The sequence below is a fragment of the Temnothorax curvispinosus genome, unplaced genomic scaffold (assembly GCF_003070985.1).
Source record: "Temnothorax curvispinosus isolate PA1 unplaced genomic scaffold, ASM307098v1 QBEX01007293.1, whole genome shotgun sequence".
NCBI classification, from domain to species: Eukaryota; Metazoa; Arthropoda; class Insecta; order Hymenoptera; family Formicidae; genus Temnothorax; species Temnothorax curvispinosus.
Window position 1 is genome coordinate 14,619 of NW_020217073.1, and position 17,130 is coordinate 31,748.

Sequence of the window (17,130 nt, forward strand, 5' to 3'; positions counted from 1 at the left end):
CTTCTTCCCCGCTTTCACTAAATCTTGGCTAAAACTAATTGGACCTCGTCGTTTGTCGCGGCTACGAAAGATCAAAGTGACAGTCAAAGAGATAGGTACACACGATAGGCGCGACGGTCGCGCCGAGAGATTACGAAAGACGCACGATAAATATTATTATTATATGGATGCGCGCGATATAATAGGGAGAAGCATGATAATAATAATTAACCACGCGGAATTTTTCACTTGGAGACGAGAGCTATCTTACAATAGGTAAGACGCGTCCTCGAGGAAATGCGAGGACGACGCGAGGCGCGGAGCACGTCGCGGCGACCCGCGTACGATTCCCGTCGCCATTTACTTATTTTTCCCTCTGAGTCCTACATACATATATATATATATATATATATATATATATATATATATATACATTTAGAATACATGCCCAACATCGCGATCTTGTGCCTGCCCGTAAGAATCAAAGAGAGTGAGAATTTTTTTATTATCTTATTTTTGGTGTTTCACGAATTATTCTCAACCTAATTAAATATAAGACACATTTGATTTGGAAGAAAATAATGTTTGGAACTCAGAGGGTTGTATCACTGTCGCCCGACACGCTTCGATCACGACGGCACTCGCGATACTCACGGTCAGCGCGGGATGGCCGCGGGACACACCGCGCCCCGAAGAATATAGTGCACATTTAACAAAAACGCCAACAAGGAAACGTGCGTGTATAATAAATTAATTGATCGCATGCGCAAATTGCATTGTCTTATAAATCGTATAAAAATTTTCTATATTCAACCTAGCTTATAATGCCTTAAAAGTACGGTACGTCGGGAATTTGTATAATGCCTGCAGACCTACGCGCCTTTCTTGCGGCGCGGCGAGACAATTTTGCTACGATCCGCGCGCGAGCTCCAAGCTATCGGGAAAGCGTACGTTCATTCGTCATTAACTCATTATCACCGATATTTCATGATTCAGCGGAAAGAGATCGGCGCGAACGCGACATGCATGACGGCGAAGAGACGGTTGCGAAGTTCGAAACTTATTAACCATTTCGCGAGGAAGATACCTTCTGAACGACCTTGTCGTTGCCGGTTGAATAAATTGCAAGTCTCAAAATCGCATTTGGCTGTGCAGTGACGCGATCGATATTCGCACTCTCTCGTGCTACGTCGTCGCTCTTAAGCAAATTCTTCGGCCGGGTAACGATCTCGCACGTACATACTACATACGCATGCATGCGAGGACATTGAGGACCGATCGCGTGATCGCTCGCACGCTAGATCGCGGCATCATGGCGCGGCACGGCGCGCAAAAGCGAATCGAAAAATAAGTCGGAGACACGTTAAGAGATAGCGAGTAATCTTCTGTTCTTTCTTTCGTACAAGAGACTTTGCGATGTTACGTCAGCGGCACAGCTATCGGCGAGATATTTCGTCGAGGATCGATGCAACCTCGTATCATCTACTTATAATACATTCGCCAAGTATCGCTCTAGCGCGCTCTGGATCGACCTACGAAAATATCACGCGGATTCCCCTCAGTTTGCCTTTTACGAAATAGGAGACAGATTTGTTACGAAATTTATATCTTTACACGCAGAACTGTATTGTAATTCGCTTGAATTGTTAATATGGATTTGCATACCAAAGTTGCTTTAGCTTTCCTCCCTTAGCTCACATTCTTGACTCACAGACTTGCGCACAATATAAAATCCTAATTTAATATGGCCGGTAATTTGTTTTATATATATCCCCTTTCTCTCTTTCTCTAACCACGTCCGTCCACCCACTACTCCGTCCCTCCTCCCATTTTCTTATTATAATATACTTACGCACTGTATAAGTAGTTTTATTTAACCGCAATTAGTAAATAGATAATTGCAAGCTTATGCTAATTTTAATTATCGTAGTGGAACGCGCGCGCGCGCGTGTGTGTGTGTGTGTGTGGTGTTTGTATTGTTAATACTAAATTCACATTCATTTTCTATGTGTAACCATAACGTTCATTCCCTTCTTATTTTTTCTCATATATGTACCTAAACGCTCACTTGCTCTCTCTTCCCCCCCCCCTCTCTCTCTCTCTCTCGCTTTCTATTATTTTTGCTCTCGTATGTGTAATAAACAATTTCTTGCAAAGTCTGACTTTTCAACGTAAAAAATATCAAACAGAAAATTGATTAATTAATTTACGCTATCAAGCGATTTCAGAGGATACCATTATTCTTTCTGCGAATAATGCGCACGGAAGGTAACGAAGGCTTTTCCATTGCGGATTAATCGCATCTATATATTTGAGTAATGATATCCGTCTCCGTTTTTCTCGTTATAATTATCCTATACAATCAACGAATGACACACTCGTGGATAATTTACCAACTTTTGTATATGTTTAATCTTCAACTACTGATATTAATGCTTGTTCTGTCTTTGGCCATATCGAATCGTCATGATTTATTTTTGCAACAATAAAAAAAAATTATTGGGTTTTCGGAAAGCGATGGAGAAAAAAAAACATTTATACGTTTCATCTATGATTTGGTGTTTTTGCATATAAATAATACTCTAGATAATTCCCTCGTTAGCTTCAAGTCGCTGTTAAATGTCTGTGTGTCACTATAATAATAGGAGCGACTATATAAAAATTGAAAATAGTTAAGGATCAACGACTTTTCATAAAATTTCACCCACGCATTTTTCATCGTACATAATAGTATTTTCGATACGTATCCAGCTAAATCCCTTTTATAACATTACGTATTTTTTCTTGATAATGCAGAATGACAATGTGTCTGCCGTTAGCTGAGCCTTTAACTGAAAAACACCGCCGCGTTTTGCATCTCGCGAAATTTTGCCACTCCGAAATGCAACGGAAAAAAGTAGATTGTTAGAGTTCTCTTCTTCCGTATCGTTAATCGATTATAAAGATATAGCCCTCGGAGATATTTATATATAGGAACGAGTCGCCACATGCGCGATATAATACGTAGGTAATATCTGAAGCGAGAGCGCCTAATTGGGGGATCTAACGCGCGCTAAAAAAATCACAATTTTGATTTGTGCGAACATTTATGCACTTTCGCTCTCACCTACTAATCTAATCCTAATCGTGTAAACTTTGAAGATCGCGTCATTGGATTATCATCAAGGACAATTTCTTTTCCACATTGTACTCTCAGAAAATCGATCGATTTTAAGATATTCATCTCCGAGAATATCCGGGCGCTCAACGCTCGTTATTTTCTCCGTTACTTTATCTAGTCTTTCTTCGTAAACATATATCACGATGTAGTCTTATATAACAAACCTTCGCTTAAAAATGATGACGCGTATTTATACGCCTCATATCGCTTTTTATTAAGAAGCCAATAGGGACAATTTTGAGATATGTCTGTGTTGAGAATAACTTTACTACTTATTCCTTATATCGCTTAAAAAAGCGCAGTTTTGACTGCTTTTGTAATACCTATATATATATATATATTTTTTTTTTTTTTTCTATATGAGTTTTACATTCAGCAACGCGTTAGCTTTTAATTCACTTTGCGACGGGTTTTGCATGCCATGGTTGATTTGATCGTCCTCCGCTTTTCTCATCTTGCAAAAAGCAAACGATCATCTATGCTTCGTACGATCATGAGACTTGCGTGTATATTTATTATTAATATCTTTTATTAGTCGGAAACCTTTCTTTGTACCTCTCTCTTTCTAATTTGTTTTCTTTTCCGTCATATGTAAAAAAAAATTCTTGAGGCATTCTACGCGCCTACCTCGTGTCTCTTGTCAATGTTGTTAGATTTATGTTGTCAGAATATATGCGGTGCGTTGTTGGAATAGATTGCTGCTAGAAGGAAATTGATGTAATGAAATTGTAAGCAAAAAAATTGTGCGATGAGCGAATAAAAATTATAACTTTCGAGACAAATAATTTCTAATATATATGGGGTAACGATGTGGTGCTCTCCAAGCAACGGTTTTTTCTACACGGAAAAAAAATGACGTATCAACAGCATTAGTGTTATTTGAGATAAAATTTATTGATGCAGCATCAATATGAATGAACCTAAAACATCAGATTATTGTTTTAATAATTTAAATATTCGGTCCAATAATATCCAATTGAATCAACTACATACGCTTGTGGCAGCAGCCCGTGACGTTTAATTGAAGCAACTTCATTTTTTTTCCCGTGTATAATTAATAAATAAAATATGCCCAAGCACAACATTACCATTTGTTAACACAAATTTAACACAGCGCGATGCAATTTTGCAGTAATACCCATTGTATGTGGGGGCGAAATAATACAGTAACGTTATATTATTGCACTCAAGTTTCGCACGAAACACATTTTTTTAAATATACTTTACATTTCTCTTCTCGAGTAATCGTGAATCTCTTCATGCATAATTCTTTATGTAGGCTTGTTTATTGAAATATATATGACATTCGGCGGTTTTAGATCTGGAGGTGATTTGGAAATAGTGTCTCTCTCTCTCTCTCTCTCTCTCTCTCTCTCTCTCTCTCTCTCTCTCGAAGATCCATTTAGCTTACGAACGCAGAATAGGATGTTTGCATTTAATATCGCTTCTAGCGTTAAATTTTGAGTTATTTGAGGAAAATTTTTACACGTGTATCTTTTGAAACAAAATTAAATATTTTACTTTGAGAATGAAAACTTTATCCGGAGCTCGCACTAATGGTTTCGATGTTTCGAATTACACAACGCAAATAAGCGCGCTATCCACATTGTCGTCTTTCTATTTTCTTGTTACTACTGCTGACGGTAAGATTTATGATGTTAGACCTCAATCTTATTTGTTGCAATGTCGCATTATACGCATACAGATGTGTCTCACGCATTTTCTGCAGTTCAGTTAAAGCGTTGCAAGCGTTCGTCAGAGGAAACCTCACCAGAATCTCTGAGCGCTGTCCCATAGGCTTTTCAGACTTGATCGAAACTCGAAGCGAAGGTTCTGGTAGTATCACGCTATGTTGTTGCCACTCATTGTGGTCACACATTTCTTCTCGGGCGTGTTTTGGCTCTCTGAGTTACTTCGCACCGCTTTTGGCGGGCTGCCTGGCGTCGGTGTCGTATCGCCCGACAGAGCATTGTTATTGTTCGTCGATGTCGAGCTTCTTCTACCGTTCTCGCGGGTCGGCGACTTCACGTCGAATACAGATGTATCCGACTCGATGTCCGAATCGATCTGAAACCGATACGATGCTTCGTTATTTCGTTAATCGGTGATAGCTCTCTCCTAACATTTGCTATCCCGTGCAAATCTCTACAGTAGCTCCTTAAATAAAATAAAATAAAATAAAATAAAAAAGATTTGAATTTTCTACAAATAAAATTTAAAAAAGCGATTTATTCAAATTCACGTACAACAAGCGGACAACCTAGATAACGTTAATCTAGATTATGAATGAAAAAGGAACGATGTGGGGTTTTATGAAACTAACTTAACGAGAATTTTCATTTGAGAAATGAACGATCTAGAAATAAAAGAGTAGTAATGATTAATTATTATGACAATGATAATGAAGATGAAGATGATGGGGATGATGCGCTACCTTGTTGAAACAGACTACCTGTCTGGTAGCTGGATGAGGATTGAGAAAGAGTCGTTCACTAGTGTCGCTTCCGCAGCTCGAACTCTCACTCATCTCTGTGGTGAATTTTCTCGAGGCCCTCGGACTAGGAGGCGCGGCTCTGCTTTGTCCTCCCAAGTTCATACCCACATTTCTCGAACACACCTGAGATTGAATATGCTCGCATACTCGCCTGAATCTTCGGATGTTTCCTGCAAACATCGAATTGACTTTAATGTCTGACCCTTACTTTGACAATATCTATAGTTTTTTTTTTTTTTTTTTTTTTTTATAAAGAAAAAATTCCACTATTCTATAAAAAATGTACCATCAAGGATTAATATGATTTCCTCGAAAATTAGCGTTTTTAAATTGCGCCTCGAGTGAAGATTGCTTTTGCTTATTAAAATATAGTTGGATTTCACGTAGGGTGTTTCTGACAGACTAAATTTATGAGCCGAGCGACTCCGGCTTGTTCTCGTCGGCCGTAAGAAACTAAACGACTCGTCAGAAAAAAGGTCGGAATCTATGGTGTCGACATACCGAACGTAGAATATACATATACGGATAGAACATAAAATTACATGTATATTTGTATATATTAGCTGTACGTGTCAAGGTAACATCGATCTAGTTGCGCTTGGATGACTGCCAAGCGCTTAAGAGCGAGGCGATCTACCATATCTACCGGCATATTTTCGCGAAGGCTTCGTACTTCTCCAAGAACGCTTCAGTTTAAACTTTTGGCTTTTCCGTTCCTTGGCTTTTTTTGTGCTATGTTTGATTTAAGAATGATGAGAATTCTAATTTTTCTAATCGAAGAGAAGGTAGTAAGAAAACATGACTATGCGCGCTTACCGCTCAGTAATGTGAAGGTGATGGCGAAGAGGGGCTCATTCGGCTGCTTCGAAATCGCGCTAATATCAACTTGAAATCGCACTTGTCTCTGGAACATGGCTGGTGCGGTACTACCTCTTTTGTATTCTACTCTGAACGACATTGGCGAGCTCACGCTATGAGATAATTCTGCTATCTGCAACCGTTCAGTTTATGCCAAATTGAATATATCAAAGAGAGGTCAATCGAGAATTGGTATAATTAGAATTAAATTCTAATAAAGTTCTAACAGAAAATATTCTGAAAACCATACACGTAAACATATATTATTAAATTCCTTTTATATATTCTATTAGAGATTTTTAACAAATGCTTTAACAAATTTTATCGAATGCTTCGCCTGTGATTGCAATTCTCGCAAACATGAATATTATTTCTTTTAAATGAATAGTAGTTATTACTTCATTTAAAGCTTATACTTCCAAGACTTATTCCAAAACGGATAATAGGCTTCGAGGTACACTCACCGATAAAAAAGCATGAATCAGATCGGCTTTTACACTGGCTAGCGGTTTCCCCTTGACTAAAACGGTGAAGGTTTCGTCTTTCTCCGTGGTCATCAAACTACCGAACCATGATTTTTTCGTAAGTTCCGGCGAAGAATCCGGCGTGAGGTGTACCTATAATATTCAATAGATACTTGATGATAAACCAACACATTAAAATACAGTATAAATCACCTACTGCGCTATATACTACGCTGAATTTTCAATTAATCTTCGCTTAGGAGAATTTCATCAATTACAGAAACATCCATCGATATTTGATTTTTGTTAAGGAAAAAAACTAAATCTCGCGCTGACTGAAAAACTGCGATTTTCACTAATAACTCTGATGTGTATTGTGATTAATTTGAATATTAAATATGTGTGTAACGACAAGGAATAAATTATATTTTTATTATATCTGTTACAACACATACCTCCTCGGTACTAGTGAGCAATTTACGACGATGAAATCTGGGGCTGCCCAGGAAAGAATTCTTGATCGTGGTTAATCGCGATCTCCAGTGATGAGCTCCAGATCCCGCTCCCGTGTGAGGAGAGCCCGGCGGTGTAACGCCGAGCGCAACTACTGCGAAACGAGCCATATCTTAAAAAACATACTTGACTTATCTTAAAAGCGCTAAAAAGTTTGCTTACTCTTTCTCTTTAATTAATCAGTTATCTTTCGAAATTTCTGTTGGAAGTAGAGGTGATGGTTGATCGAAATAAGAAGGAAAGCTGTCGCGTGAAGCAAAATTACGCAATTTCGTTTAATTATAACGCGAGTCCTAAATGTAAATCAAAATAATGTTCAGTTAAACGTAAGATACTATATATAATCACATCGAGGATTCTATTTAAACATTGATACACAATCTCGCGGCTAAGCGATAAATACGAGAGCACTTAGCGTAATACAATCTGCTATGCCATGCTTACGGGGTAGTAGTCTTTAAGAGCAACAGTTAACTTAAGTGATTATCGATGTTGTACAATACCGATACATGTAGTCCACAACTGTGCATATATATATGTAGGTATATGAAACACACACACACACACACACGCGCGCGCGCGCTTTCCTTCACGCACATACACATATAAAGTGTTCAAAATTTGAAAATGTTTGAAGAGAGTTCCGCGTTACTCCTGTGTTAGTGTTAAATTTTTACAGCGATACTACCAAACATGCAACAGTATAATATGTTAAAATATTTTAAAATAGTGCACGAATTATTTGAATTATTATATTTTACCGATATAGAGTAGGGCGAACAAGTGGGACAATATTTTCAAAGTAAGAGTAAGAGATACAATTTTAAGGATAATATTTATAACAAACTTACCAGGCTGTACATCATTGAGTTCAATACCGACGTTGGCGAGTGCCGGCGTCGGCGTCGGGACGCTTTGACTCGTGGGACTGCCGCCGTTTCCGGCAATAGTAGCGGTGGTACTGCCACCAATGGACAATCTGTGTGCACCGCATGCGATTGTCTGGCCCACGTGCGACGTCGGCATCGCTCTGTGGGGACTTAGCAGACCAGCAGGTGCATGCAACGGCGAGCTGCCCGGCGTCGACGTGTGCGAATGAGACGCATGAGTGTGACATCCACCTGTGCTCGGTGATCGACGCGCGTGATGTCTCGTGCTGCAAATAATTAACGATTTAATTAACGGAATCATCCACTTTAAATCACGAAGAAAATTAGATGCTTCGATTGAAATTTTGTTGGTATATAATATAATATGTAATCGAATGGGAAATAAACAAATCAAAATGTAATTCGCACCTAACGTGAATTCAGGCTTGTAAATGCAGGATCGACGAAAAAAAGGGAGGAAAAATAACGCGGGGAGACATGTGATACGGTGCACGCGACATTTACGGATAACTGACGTTGTCACGCGATTGCTGGCCAGTTTGAAGCGAAACGCACAGCCGGCACAGCTGCTTGCGGCTGCTTGCCCTTACAGCACGTTCTCGTTGAGTACGGTTGACGCATTAGTTTTATCGGAACGAGCAGAACACGCGGCAATCGGGATATTCTCGATTTCGTTCTTCACGCAACAAGACGATAAAATAAAATATAAAAACGATCTGTCACGTAACATTTTTAATTCTCTCCATTCGAATTCACGTGAATTTACCTGGACTGTCTTCTGGGCGTCAAAGGCGAGCCATGACTGATCTGTCCGAGATTGAGCGCGGTACTTCCGTTCACTCTACACGTATCCACCCGTTTTCTTGGCGGATCGGCCTCTAATTGTCCCGCGGATCCTCGCATGCCACCTCTCATCACCTCGAGCTCGTCCTCACACGCCGGTCTTCTTCGCTTTCTCTCTAACAGCAGGAAGTATATCACCTTCTCCGTGTTGTGGCTGAAAGAACATTTACGCGAATCAGATCCCACAGTTACTTTTCTCAATACTTTTCCAACACTTACAATCAAACGTACGGAAACTAAATTCAAAGTCTTTCTATGAGAGAGGAGTCTTAAGTCTTATCTTACTTTGGACTGAGCAGCTCTTGAATGAGTTTGTCGCGTTCCTTGAAGCAACCAAGACTAGCGATCGCCTGTAGCACGTCGGGATCGATCGCTTCCACGGACGGAATAACGTGCGTCTGCACTACATCCATCATCGACAGTTCTAATTCCAATTCGCCCTTACCCGCCGCCGTTACCCAAATATGCCTATTTATTTCTGTTAACTAAAAAAAATTAACATTGCTTTATTTAAAAAGAAAATGTCTTGGCGTTTGTAAATACATTTGATATTAACATATTTAGAGAGAGAGAGAGAGAGAGAGAGAGAGAGAGAGAGAGAGAGAGAGAATATTGCAAACTAGAAAGAGATAAAAAGCGTCTTACCGTCAATCTTTTCTCGGGATCAACCTCTATCATGCCTCTAAGCAAATTCTGACACTCGGGTGGCACAAAATGCGGTATGTAAAACAATCCGCGCTTAACTTTCTCCAACAATTTTCTCAGATTGTCGTCGTCGAAGGGTAAGGCGCCTACCAGAAGCGCGTAAAGTATTACCCCACAGGACCACACATCCGCCTTTCTACCGTCGTACTTCTCACCCTGTTAAAAGGAAGCAAATGGTTCTATGACGTTGAGCTCAAATAGCTGTTACTCACTTAATATATCATTTCTACATGTAATTTGATATTCGCAAATTGGTTGTAATTAAGAGCTCTCACTCTAATGACTTCGGGGCAAGCGTAATGAGGTGATCCGCAACTGGTCTCCAGCATAGAGCCCGCAGGTTGTAAGGACGCCATTCCGAAATCCGCTATCTTAATGTTATTCTTCTCGTCGAGCAACAAGTTCTCAGGCTTCAAATCTCTGTGGCTAAAAGTAATAACAAAATCAAATGTGTAAGTCCGAATGTTTTCGTGGATGGACAATTATAACGACAATACACGCGACTCACCATATATTATGACTGTGACAAAAATCTAATGCAGAAATTATTTGTCGAAAAAATCTCCTTGCTTCCTTCGGGGTCAGTCTGCTCTTTTTAACCAAATAATCGAACAGCTCCCCGCCCGAGACATGTTCCAAAACAAGATATCTTGAAAGAACATATAAAATGTGATAAACGTGACGTTTATTATAACTTTAAAGTTTCACATTTTCATCAATAATGCTTACAGATATTTTTTGTTTTCATACACATCCGAGAGGCCGAGCACATGCGGATGGTCGATCAGTTTCATAATGGCGATCTCACGCTCCACTTTCATCAACACGGACTCCGAAAGCTTTTCGCGGTTGATAATCTTGATCGCCACCTTCTTGCCCAACACACAATGCACGCCGAGTTTAACTAAACCTAAAATTAAAAAAAAAACTATTAAAATATTTATCTTATGCGAGCATATATCAAAAGTCGACAAAGTTTCCTTATATTATTAATTATTAAAACTGTTTGATCTCTATGATGATATAACACTATGATAGAGATAATTCGAATTATTATTTTATTTTCTACTTTAACGTAATTTCAAAATATTATTTTTAATTTTTATTAATTTGCCACGATTTTGCGGTCATAATTGAACATCAAAAATGATAAAAATATCGATCAAGCCATCAGTCCGGAACGTGCACAAATTACTTGGGGATTGAGTTATTTCTCGAGTATGCGATGATATGTAAACACTATTATCCCGGACAGACAAACACAATGGTTTTACTCGAGCAATTTGGTATTTTTTCCATCTTGGTAAATTGTGAGAAGTTTGACAGTGTTGGCGGTTTAGGTTTCTACGAAAAAGCGTCGAGCAGTCGTAATTTTATCAATTTGTTATGTAGTATTCTGAAATATATTAACAATTTCAAGTTAATCAAATACAAATGTATCGATTTGTTATTATTCGCTCCGTGTAGGCTCCTCACAATATATTCCTAATTACGCGCTATTGTATCGGCCGAATTCGCGGTAACGTATGAATACCTGATAACGTTGCTTTAATCAAGCGCATGTTAATTCGTGTGTGATACAAAATGCCCGTTACAGTCACGAGAAATGTTTTGTCGATTAAATTCTTGCGGATCCTATCACATCGCATCGTTTTGTAGCTATATCTACTCGACAGTAATATGAATTACGCGTGTCACATTAGAGACAAATTACGAAGCATAATTACAATTGTATATACGCCCAACAGATCAGATTTACGAACCTTTATAACGACAAGCGATAAAAAATACGCTTGAAGAAGAAGAGCCAATGCAAAAATGGGATTTATGAGGTTGGCACAAAATTGGTTTATTAAATCGCTGTCGGAAGTCGACGACGAGTCGCGCCATACAATGTCTTTATCCACTTAAATGGCTGCGCTACGACGGCTGTATAATACATGGCTTAAGCAGATAAGCGAAGGGAAGAAGAAAAAAAGAAAAATACAGAAAGAAACTGGTTCGTTGTGAATCGACGATGGAGAGCAATTAAGAATCCTCCTAACGAGTCGCGTCTATCCGAAGGATTAAAGGAGCAGGAATTCGATTCTCGCGAAGTGGTCAACGTGTTTTGATTACTCGAGTGAAAAATAATTTTTCACGTACGCGTCAGCTTCTCTGAATCTGTATCGCACGTGCACATATTTAAATATCATCTAAAAATATGTTACGTTTCTGTGACGTTACGCTAGAATGTTATAAATAGTCCAAGACACTTTTTATGATCGATGGTCATCTTTCAGCCATTCTCAATCGAAATGCGTGAGATTAAGTCTCGTCAGTGATTGACGAGATGACAATTCCTATGGAATTAAACGGACGCGACGTTTCCCGTCAAAACCGGTGCGGCAATTGCATTAGCGGCTATTGAGACCATCGAGAGTTAAAGTGCACTTCCCCCAAACGATTTACGTCATCCATGATTTAACGGTGTCGATAGCATATGCATTTTCAGAGAGAAACCTTCGGACCCGTCGTACGCAATTTAAAACATATATATTTGTCAAGATTAAATTTTAGGTGCATAACTCGTGCATTTAAACGAGTTATGTCTTTTGTTAGTATATCGAACAGCTGAAAGTTTTGACGATGAATCTTTCTAGTATTTAAATTTACGACATTAATATATTTAATCTCGAATCTGCTTCGAATACGTGACAAGAAGCAAAAGATAAGTTTTATATCTAAAAAAAAATACTTGGCGGTTAAAGCGTTGCCCGAATATACGTCAACGTAATGCCGATTCATCGTTTTTTTTTTTAACAATTACAATTTACAATTCACCCACCAAGCTTAACAGGTACCGAGGTACTTATCGCGTTTTTAGCATCTTTGTTCCCGCGAGAATCATCGTAACCATCGCAAGCGGTTATATATTCTTCTTTCTAACGTCTTCATCGATTCCGCCGTCCGCGCCGGTTATAATTCAAACCGCGCACACTTATGTCGCGAGCATGAGCGGCAATTTCATTACCTCGCCTGCGTGTGGGTCACAGAATTCAAAGCGTGGAGAGGAATTCATTCGTATGATTAACGTGCCGTATTGTCACGTGCCGGAGCATGCACCCCTTTCGAGATGCATATGGGATCGATATAGTCCGCCAGAGGAAATGACCACCACGAGACTCATCCGCTGAAAGCCGAGCCGTGAATTCATTAACGAGCTTTCACGAAATTACGTGTTGATCGAAGAACCAAATTTCTATTTAAGCCTCGCATCTGTGTATCGAGACTTGCATTTCTAGATATTCTATCTGAACAGAAGATGAATAAAAAGTAAAAAGTGCTCACTGAAAGAGAGAAGAATGTCTCATCTTAATATTGCTAATTTACTTCCCCGTGTTTCTACGCCGAACGCCACGCGGAGTACACACGCGCACGCAAATCGGCGAATTTTTTTTTTCTTTGGTATACGTTTGTTGTCGTCGACGTTATTACTTTCCAGTCCTCCTGGACTGGTGGCATTTAATTAAAAACGCTTATTAACTGCTTCATAAAGATTTACAATTGTCGTCGAGTTCTTTTTCGTACAGCGAACGTGGCAGAAAGCGGGAGAGCTCTTAAACTTTGAACCGTAACCACATTTGTTATTAGAGTACCAAGTTCCGAGTTATACCTAGAGCGGAGTTCAAGAACGGAGAGATATTTAGAAATTAAATCTTCCTTTTTTCCCTCCCCCTTTCATCGTTTTCTTCGGCTTCTTTTATGTTCTTTTAGTGGTTCACGCCCTTCAGCGACTCTTGGAGAGAATATAATCTGATTCTATCAACTTATAATTATGTAGCGATAAACAAATGTAATTTTCTAATATATTTTAGGTATGAAATATTATTATTATAGGGATACCGCTGCGATTACATTTCATTCAAGTTCAAAACGTTTCTAATTCTCTGCCTATACCTATATAACCATTATATGGCATAATTAGTACGATGTCAGTATCGATCGTATAATAGCATCGAATGCCTTCGAAGTGAGAGCAAATTAGTGTGGCATTAGATTCCCCCCCTTTCTTCAAATCTTTACGTACCCGAGCTTTTCGTAAAACATTTGCATAGTTCTTTCATTTATTTTTCTTATAATTTATATCGCGAAAAGCTTTTTATCTAATCTCTTTAATTATTCTGATTTATTTTTGAATATATTCTGAAAAAGAATATAAATATGTTGCAACACACATTGTAAGTTAAATTGCGATTACTTACGAATTGCTTGCAGAAGAAAACTTGTACAAGTTTACAGCGTTACCTTTCGTAAATATGTATGCGCAACAATATATTCAAAATATCGATTGTTTTTCGAGCCTTCTCGATGTACCCCCTCGATGAAAGTTACATATATGTATATATATATATATATATATAATGTGTATATCTAATTCTCCGAGAATTTGCACGTGTCACAGTTACGCTGTGAGCTAATCCGAATTGAACGGCTGGCTCACGAAAATGCAACGATGCCGTAAGGCTAGTAGTCTTGTCGTGCACGGCCGCGGAATGGCTTCGATTCGATCCCATTATCGTTGTGCCGCGATAACTCGCGTTAGTTATCATCATTTAAATGTTTCAAATTTTTCTCTCCATTCTCATTGTGTCATTGCGATAACAGAATTCTCAATCCCTCAAATAGATTCAAGAGACATGAAAAATATATCCTCGTTTAGGAAGGTTGCGTGGGCAGCGAGATAATCCGTGAGAATTACACACGTGTTCTATGTCACAATATGCGGCAGACCTTCAAGTCCCGCGAAAGTTTCGCGGCAAATTTGTATCGACCAACGTATCTAAAGTTTGAACCTCAATTGTTTGGTGAATTCAGTATTTCCTATTAGAAAACAGTTGCTTCGAAACTCTATCACTGAAAAGCGCGTGTGCGAGATCTCATACTTATATCCCTTCGAATATGCAGAACTTGATTAAACGCCGCATTCTGACTTGATTTGATTAGACATTCCTGTGGCTATCGTCGATCTCAATAACGATTGCAACGGAGATTTGCAATAGAGGGGGAGAGAGAGAGAGAGAGAGAGAGAGAGAGAGGGGGGTGGAGGGAGAGACCGTGCACCACCCACCAGTCTGGCCTTTTCCCAAGGTCTTTTCCAACCGATACGGGCCGACGTACTGATGGGTCTCCTGGGTGTTGGACCCAACGGGGCTCTCCTTGCCCTGCATCGCCGCCGAGCCGCTACCTTCTTCTTGGTCCGCCAGGTTGAAGGGTTATCGTGTAAAAACGGCCGATGTCGAACGTATCACGATTCTTCCCTTCTCTCCGCACTCTTCGCTCGTCGTTATCACTTCCTTGCGAGGTCTGGTACCGGTCTGCCGTGTTCTATCGCGATTTCACGCGACATCGTGCTCTTTGTCATGGTATAATATAACTTGGAACGATGGAATACGGGAAATGCTTCGAGAACAACTTAACGAATAAATTGTTTTTGAGTTATCGTATATTTTCTTAGTTTCATTTGGGTAGCAGTTCGAATGCGAGATAGACAATCGATGCGATATACGCGTGAAATGTCAGTTTATCGTCGGTACTCGTCCATTCCTTTCTTTCAAAAAACATCGCATACGTTTCGACTCGAGCACAGATTATTTACGAATGGAAGCGGTCGTCAGATGGCCTCGGACCGCTGTATCTCTTCCGCTCGAATTAATTGAGAACTGTTGTAAATCGCGGGTCATGTGCATCCATCTCACTGTCGTCAGCCCAAATTTTTACTCCTCGATAATAGGCAACATATTCACTGGACGATAATAGGCGATGAGAAACCGCCAAATACTCCCAGGCGAGAGCATCATGCACCTAATCACACTCACTACACGCATTATCACTGTGACGATCTGACATAATCTTCTTTTATTTTTGGCGGATGCCTCTTGCGAATTCTTTTCATGTTGCCTCTTTCACCGTGCACCGTGCACCGCACACCGTCGAGACTACCGGAGACGTTTTAGGGAACGACGATTAGCTTGTAGTCCGCTCATTTGAATTAGCGCGGCATCGAGCGGACACGGATAGACACAGGGGGATATTTATGATTTACGTCGATATTTAGAATGCCATGAAGATGCCTGCTGCTGTTCCATCAGTCGATCGTGACCGGCCACGATTCCACGAACACGGAGTTGGGCGCCATTGTGATTCGAGGAGAGACCTCACGGTATCCTGTCTCGTCTGGAACGTGGCTGGAACGTGGCTGAACCCCGACGAAATCGGCCGCGATCGGCTCTCCTCCGCCAACCCTTCACGACCAAAATCCCACTTAACTCTCGCCGACGATATCCACTCTACTACTGCTTGGCACTCGCGAAACGACGAATTTGACTTGACGTGGAGTTTGCCCGGTTTGGCGATATCTTAGACACACTCGGATCAGGCTGGCGCGTATAAACTTGGAGGAGAGATTACCCTCCTTTCCTCGAGTCGTACTATCATTCTATCCCGCGTGCACTCGTGCATCGAAGAGATATCGTTACAATTCAGCGATAAGCGGCGTGATTGCGCTCGCGGCCGGGCTGTAAATCGGAGATCGGAGATCGGAGCTCTCTGTATCACGACGAGGAAGCCCTATCACGACGAAACCTTCCCTCACTCCGCGTTTCGCGTTTTTACATCGGCTCGATCTTCTCTCGTTTTAGCTAAACTATGTTCTCATTTTAGAAATGAAATTTAGCCCCGTCTTACGGAACTGACGACGGCCACCACGGCGCTCCCAGTTCGATTATGTACCGGACACCCAGAGGGGGTAGATAGTGCGCGCGCAACCCCACGCCCGCGAACGGGGGACCCTTTCCGCCCTCTGCGCGCATGGGGAACCACCACCGACCATCACCGACCACCACCGACCGAAGGCGACCGAAGGCGGGAGGGTGTCAGACAGGGCTCGGGAAAACGTGACGGAGAAAGCAGCCGCGTGTCTACCTTCGGGGTGGTAGAGTGTGCGATATGCGGGGGTGGCGTCGCGACGCCGGCGCCGCCAACGTCGGTACAAAGGCGATTGCCGATGGTTCGCGTCCGGGCTTTCGTTCGTGGTTGAGTGAATTCTCCGTCATGCGACGGTGTTTATAGCTCGTCTTTTTTTTCTGGTGCTAATTTTAATTTATTCAGAAGGCACTAAATAGCCCTTTCCGTCCTTTCCACTCTTCCTATTAAAAAGTGATTTACTGTACCTCGAGCTGGCTC

At 40.6% G+C, this 17,130-nt stretch overlaps 1 protein-coding gene across 1 annotated transcript; it reads right to left on the bottom strand.

Annotated features, from left to right (window-relative positions):
* Positions 1–431: 431 nt before the first annotated feature.
* LOC112456916 (serine/threonine-protein kinase BRSK2-like) lies at positions 432–16,807 on the bottom strand. The gene is made up of 13 exons (XM_025019729.1): positions 15,017–16,807; positions 10,636–10,816; positions 10,415–10,555; positions 10,182–10,332; positions 9,847–10,062; positions 9,487–9,686; positions 9,125–9,355; positions 8,320–8,624; positions 7,411–7,562; positions 6,956–7,108; positions 6,450–6,624; positions 5,574–5,803; positions 432–5,206 (listed from the first exon to the last, which is right to left on the bottom strand). Exons 1-13 carry the CDS (start codon positions 15,114–15,116, stop codon positions 4,982–4,984), a joined length of 2,460 nt encoding a protein of 819 aa, XP_024875497.1. The 5' UTR covers positions 15,117–16,807; the 3' UTR covers positions 432–4,981.
* Between the last annotated feature and the right edge of the window lie 323 nt (positions 16,808–17,130).

What these genes read in the sequence shown, in the direction of transcription:
- LOC112456916 (XM_025019729.1), bottom strand. Translation starts at nt 15,116, where the DNA reads ATGCAGGGCAAGGAGAGCCCCGTTGGGTCCAACACCCAGGAGACCCAT. An exon ending in CTTGCCCCGAAGTCATTAGA is followed by an intron (nt 10,063 to 10,181) that starts GTGAGAGCTCTT and finishes TCCTTTTAACAG; the next exon opens with GGTGAGAAGTACGACGGTAG. An exon ending in TGCTCACTAGTACCGAGGAG is followed by an intron (nt 7,109 to 7,410) that starts GTATGTGTTGTA and finishes TGAATATTATAG; the next exon opens with GTACACCTCACGCCGGATTC.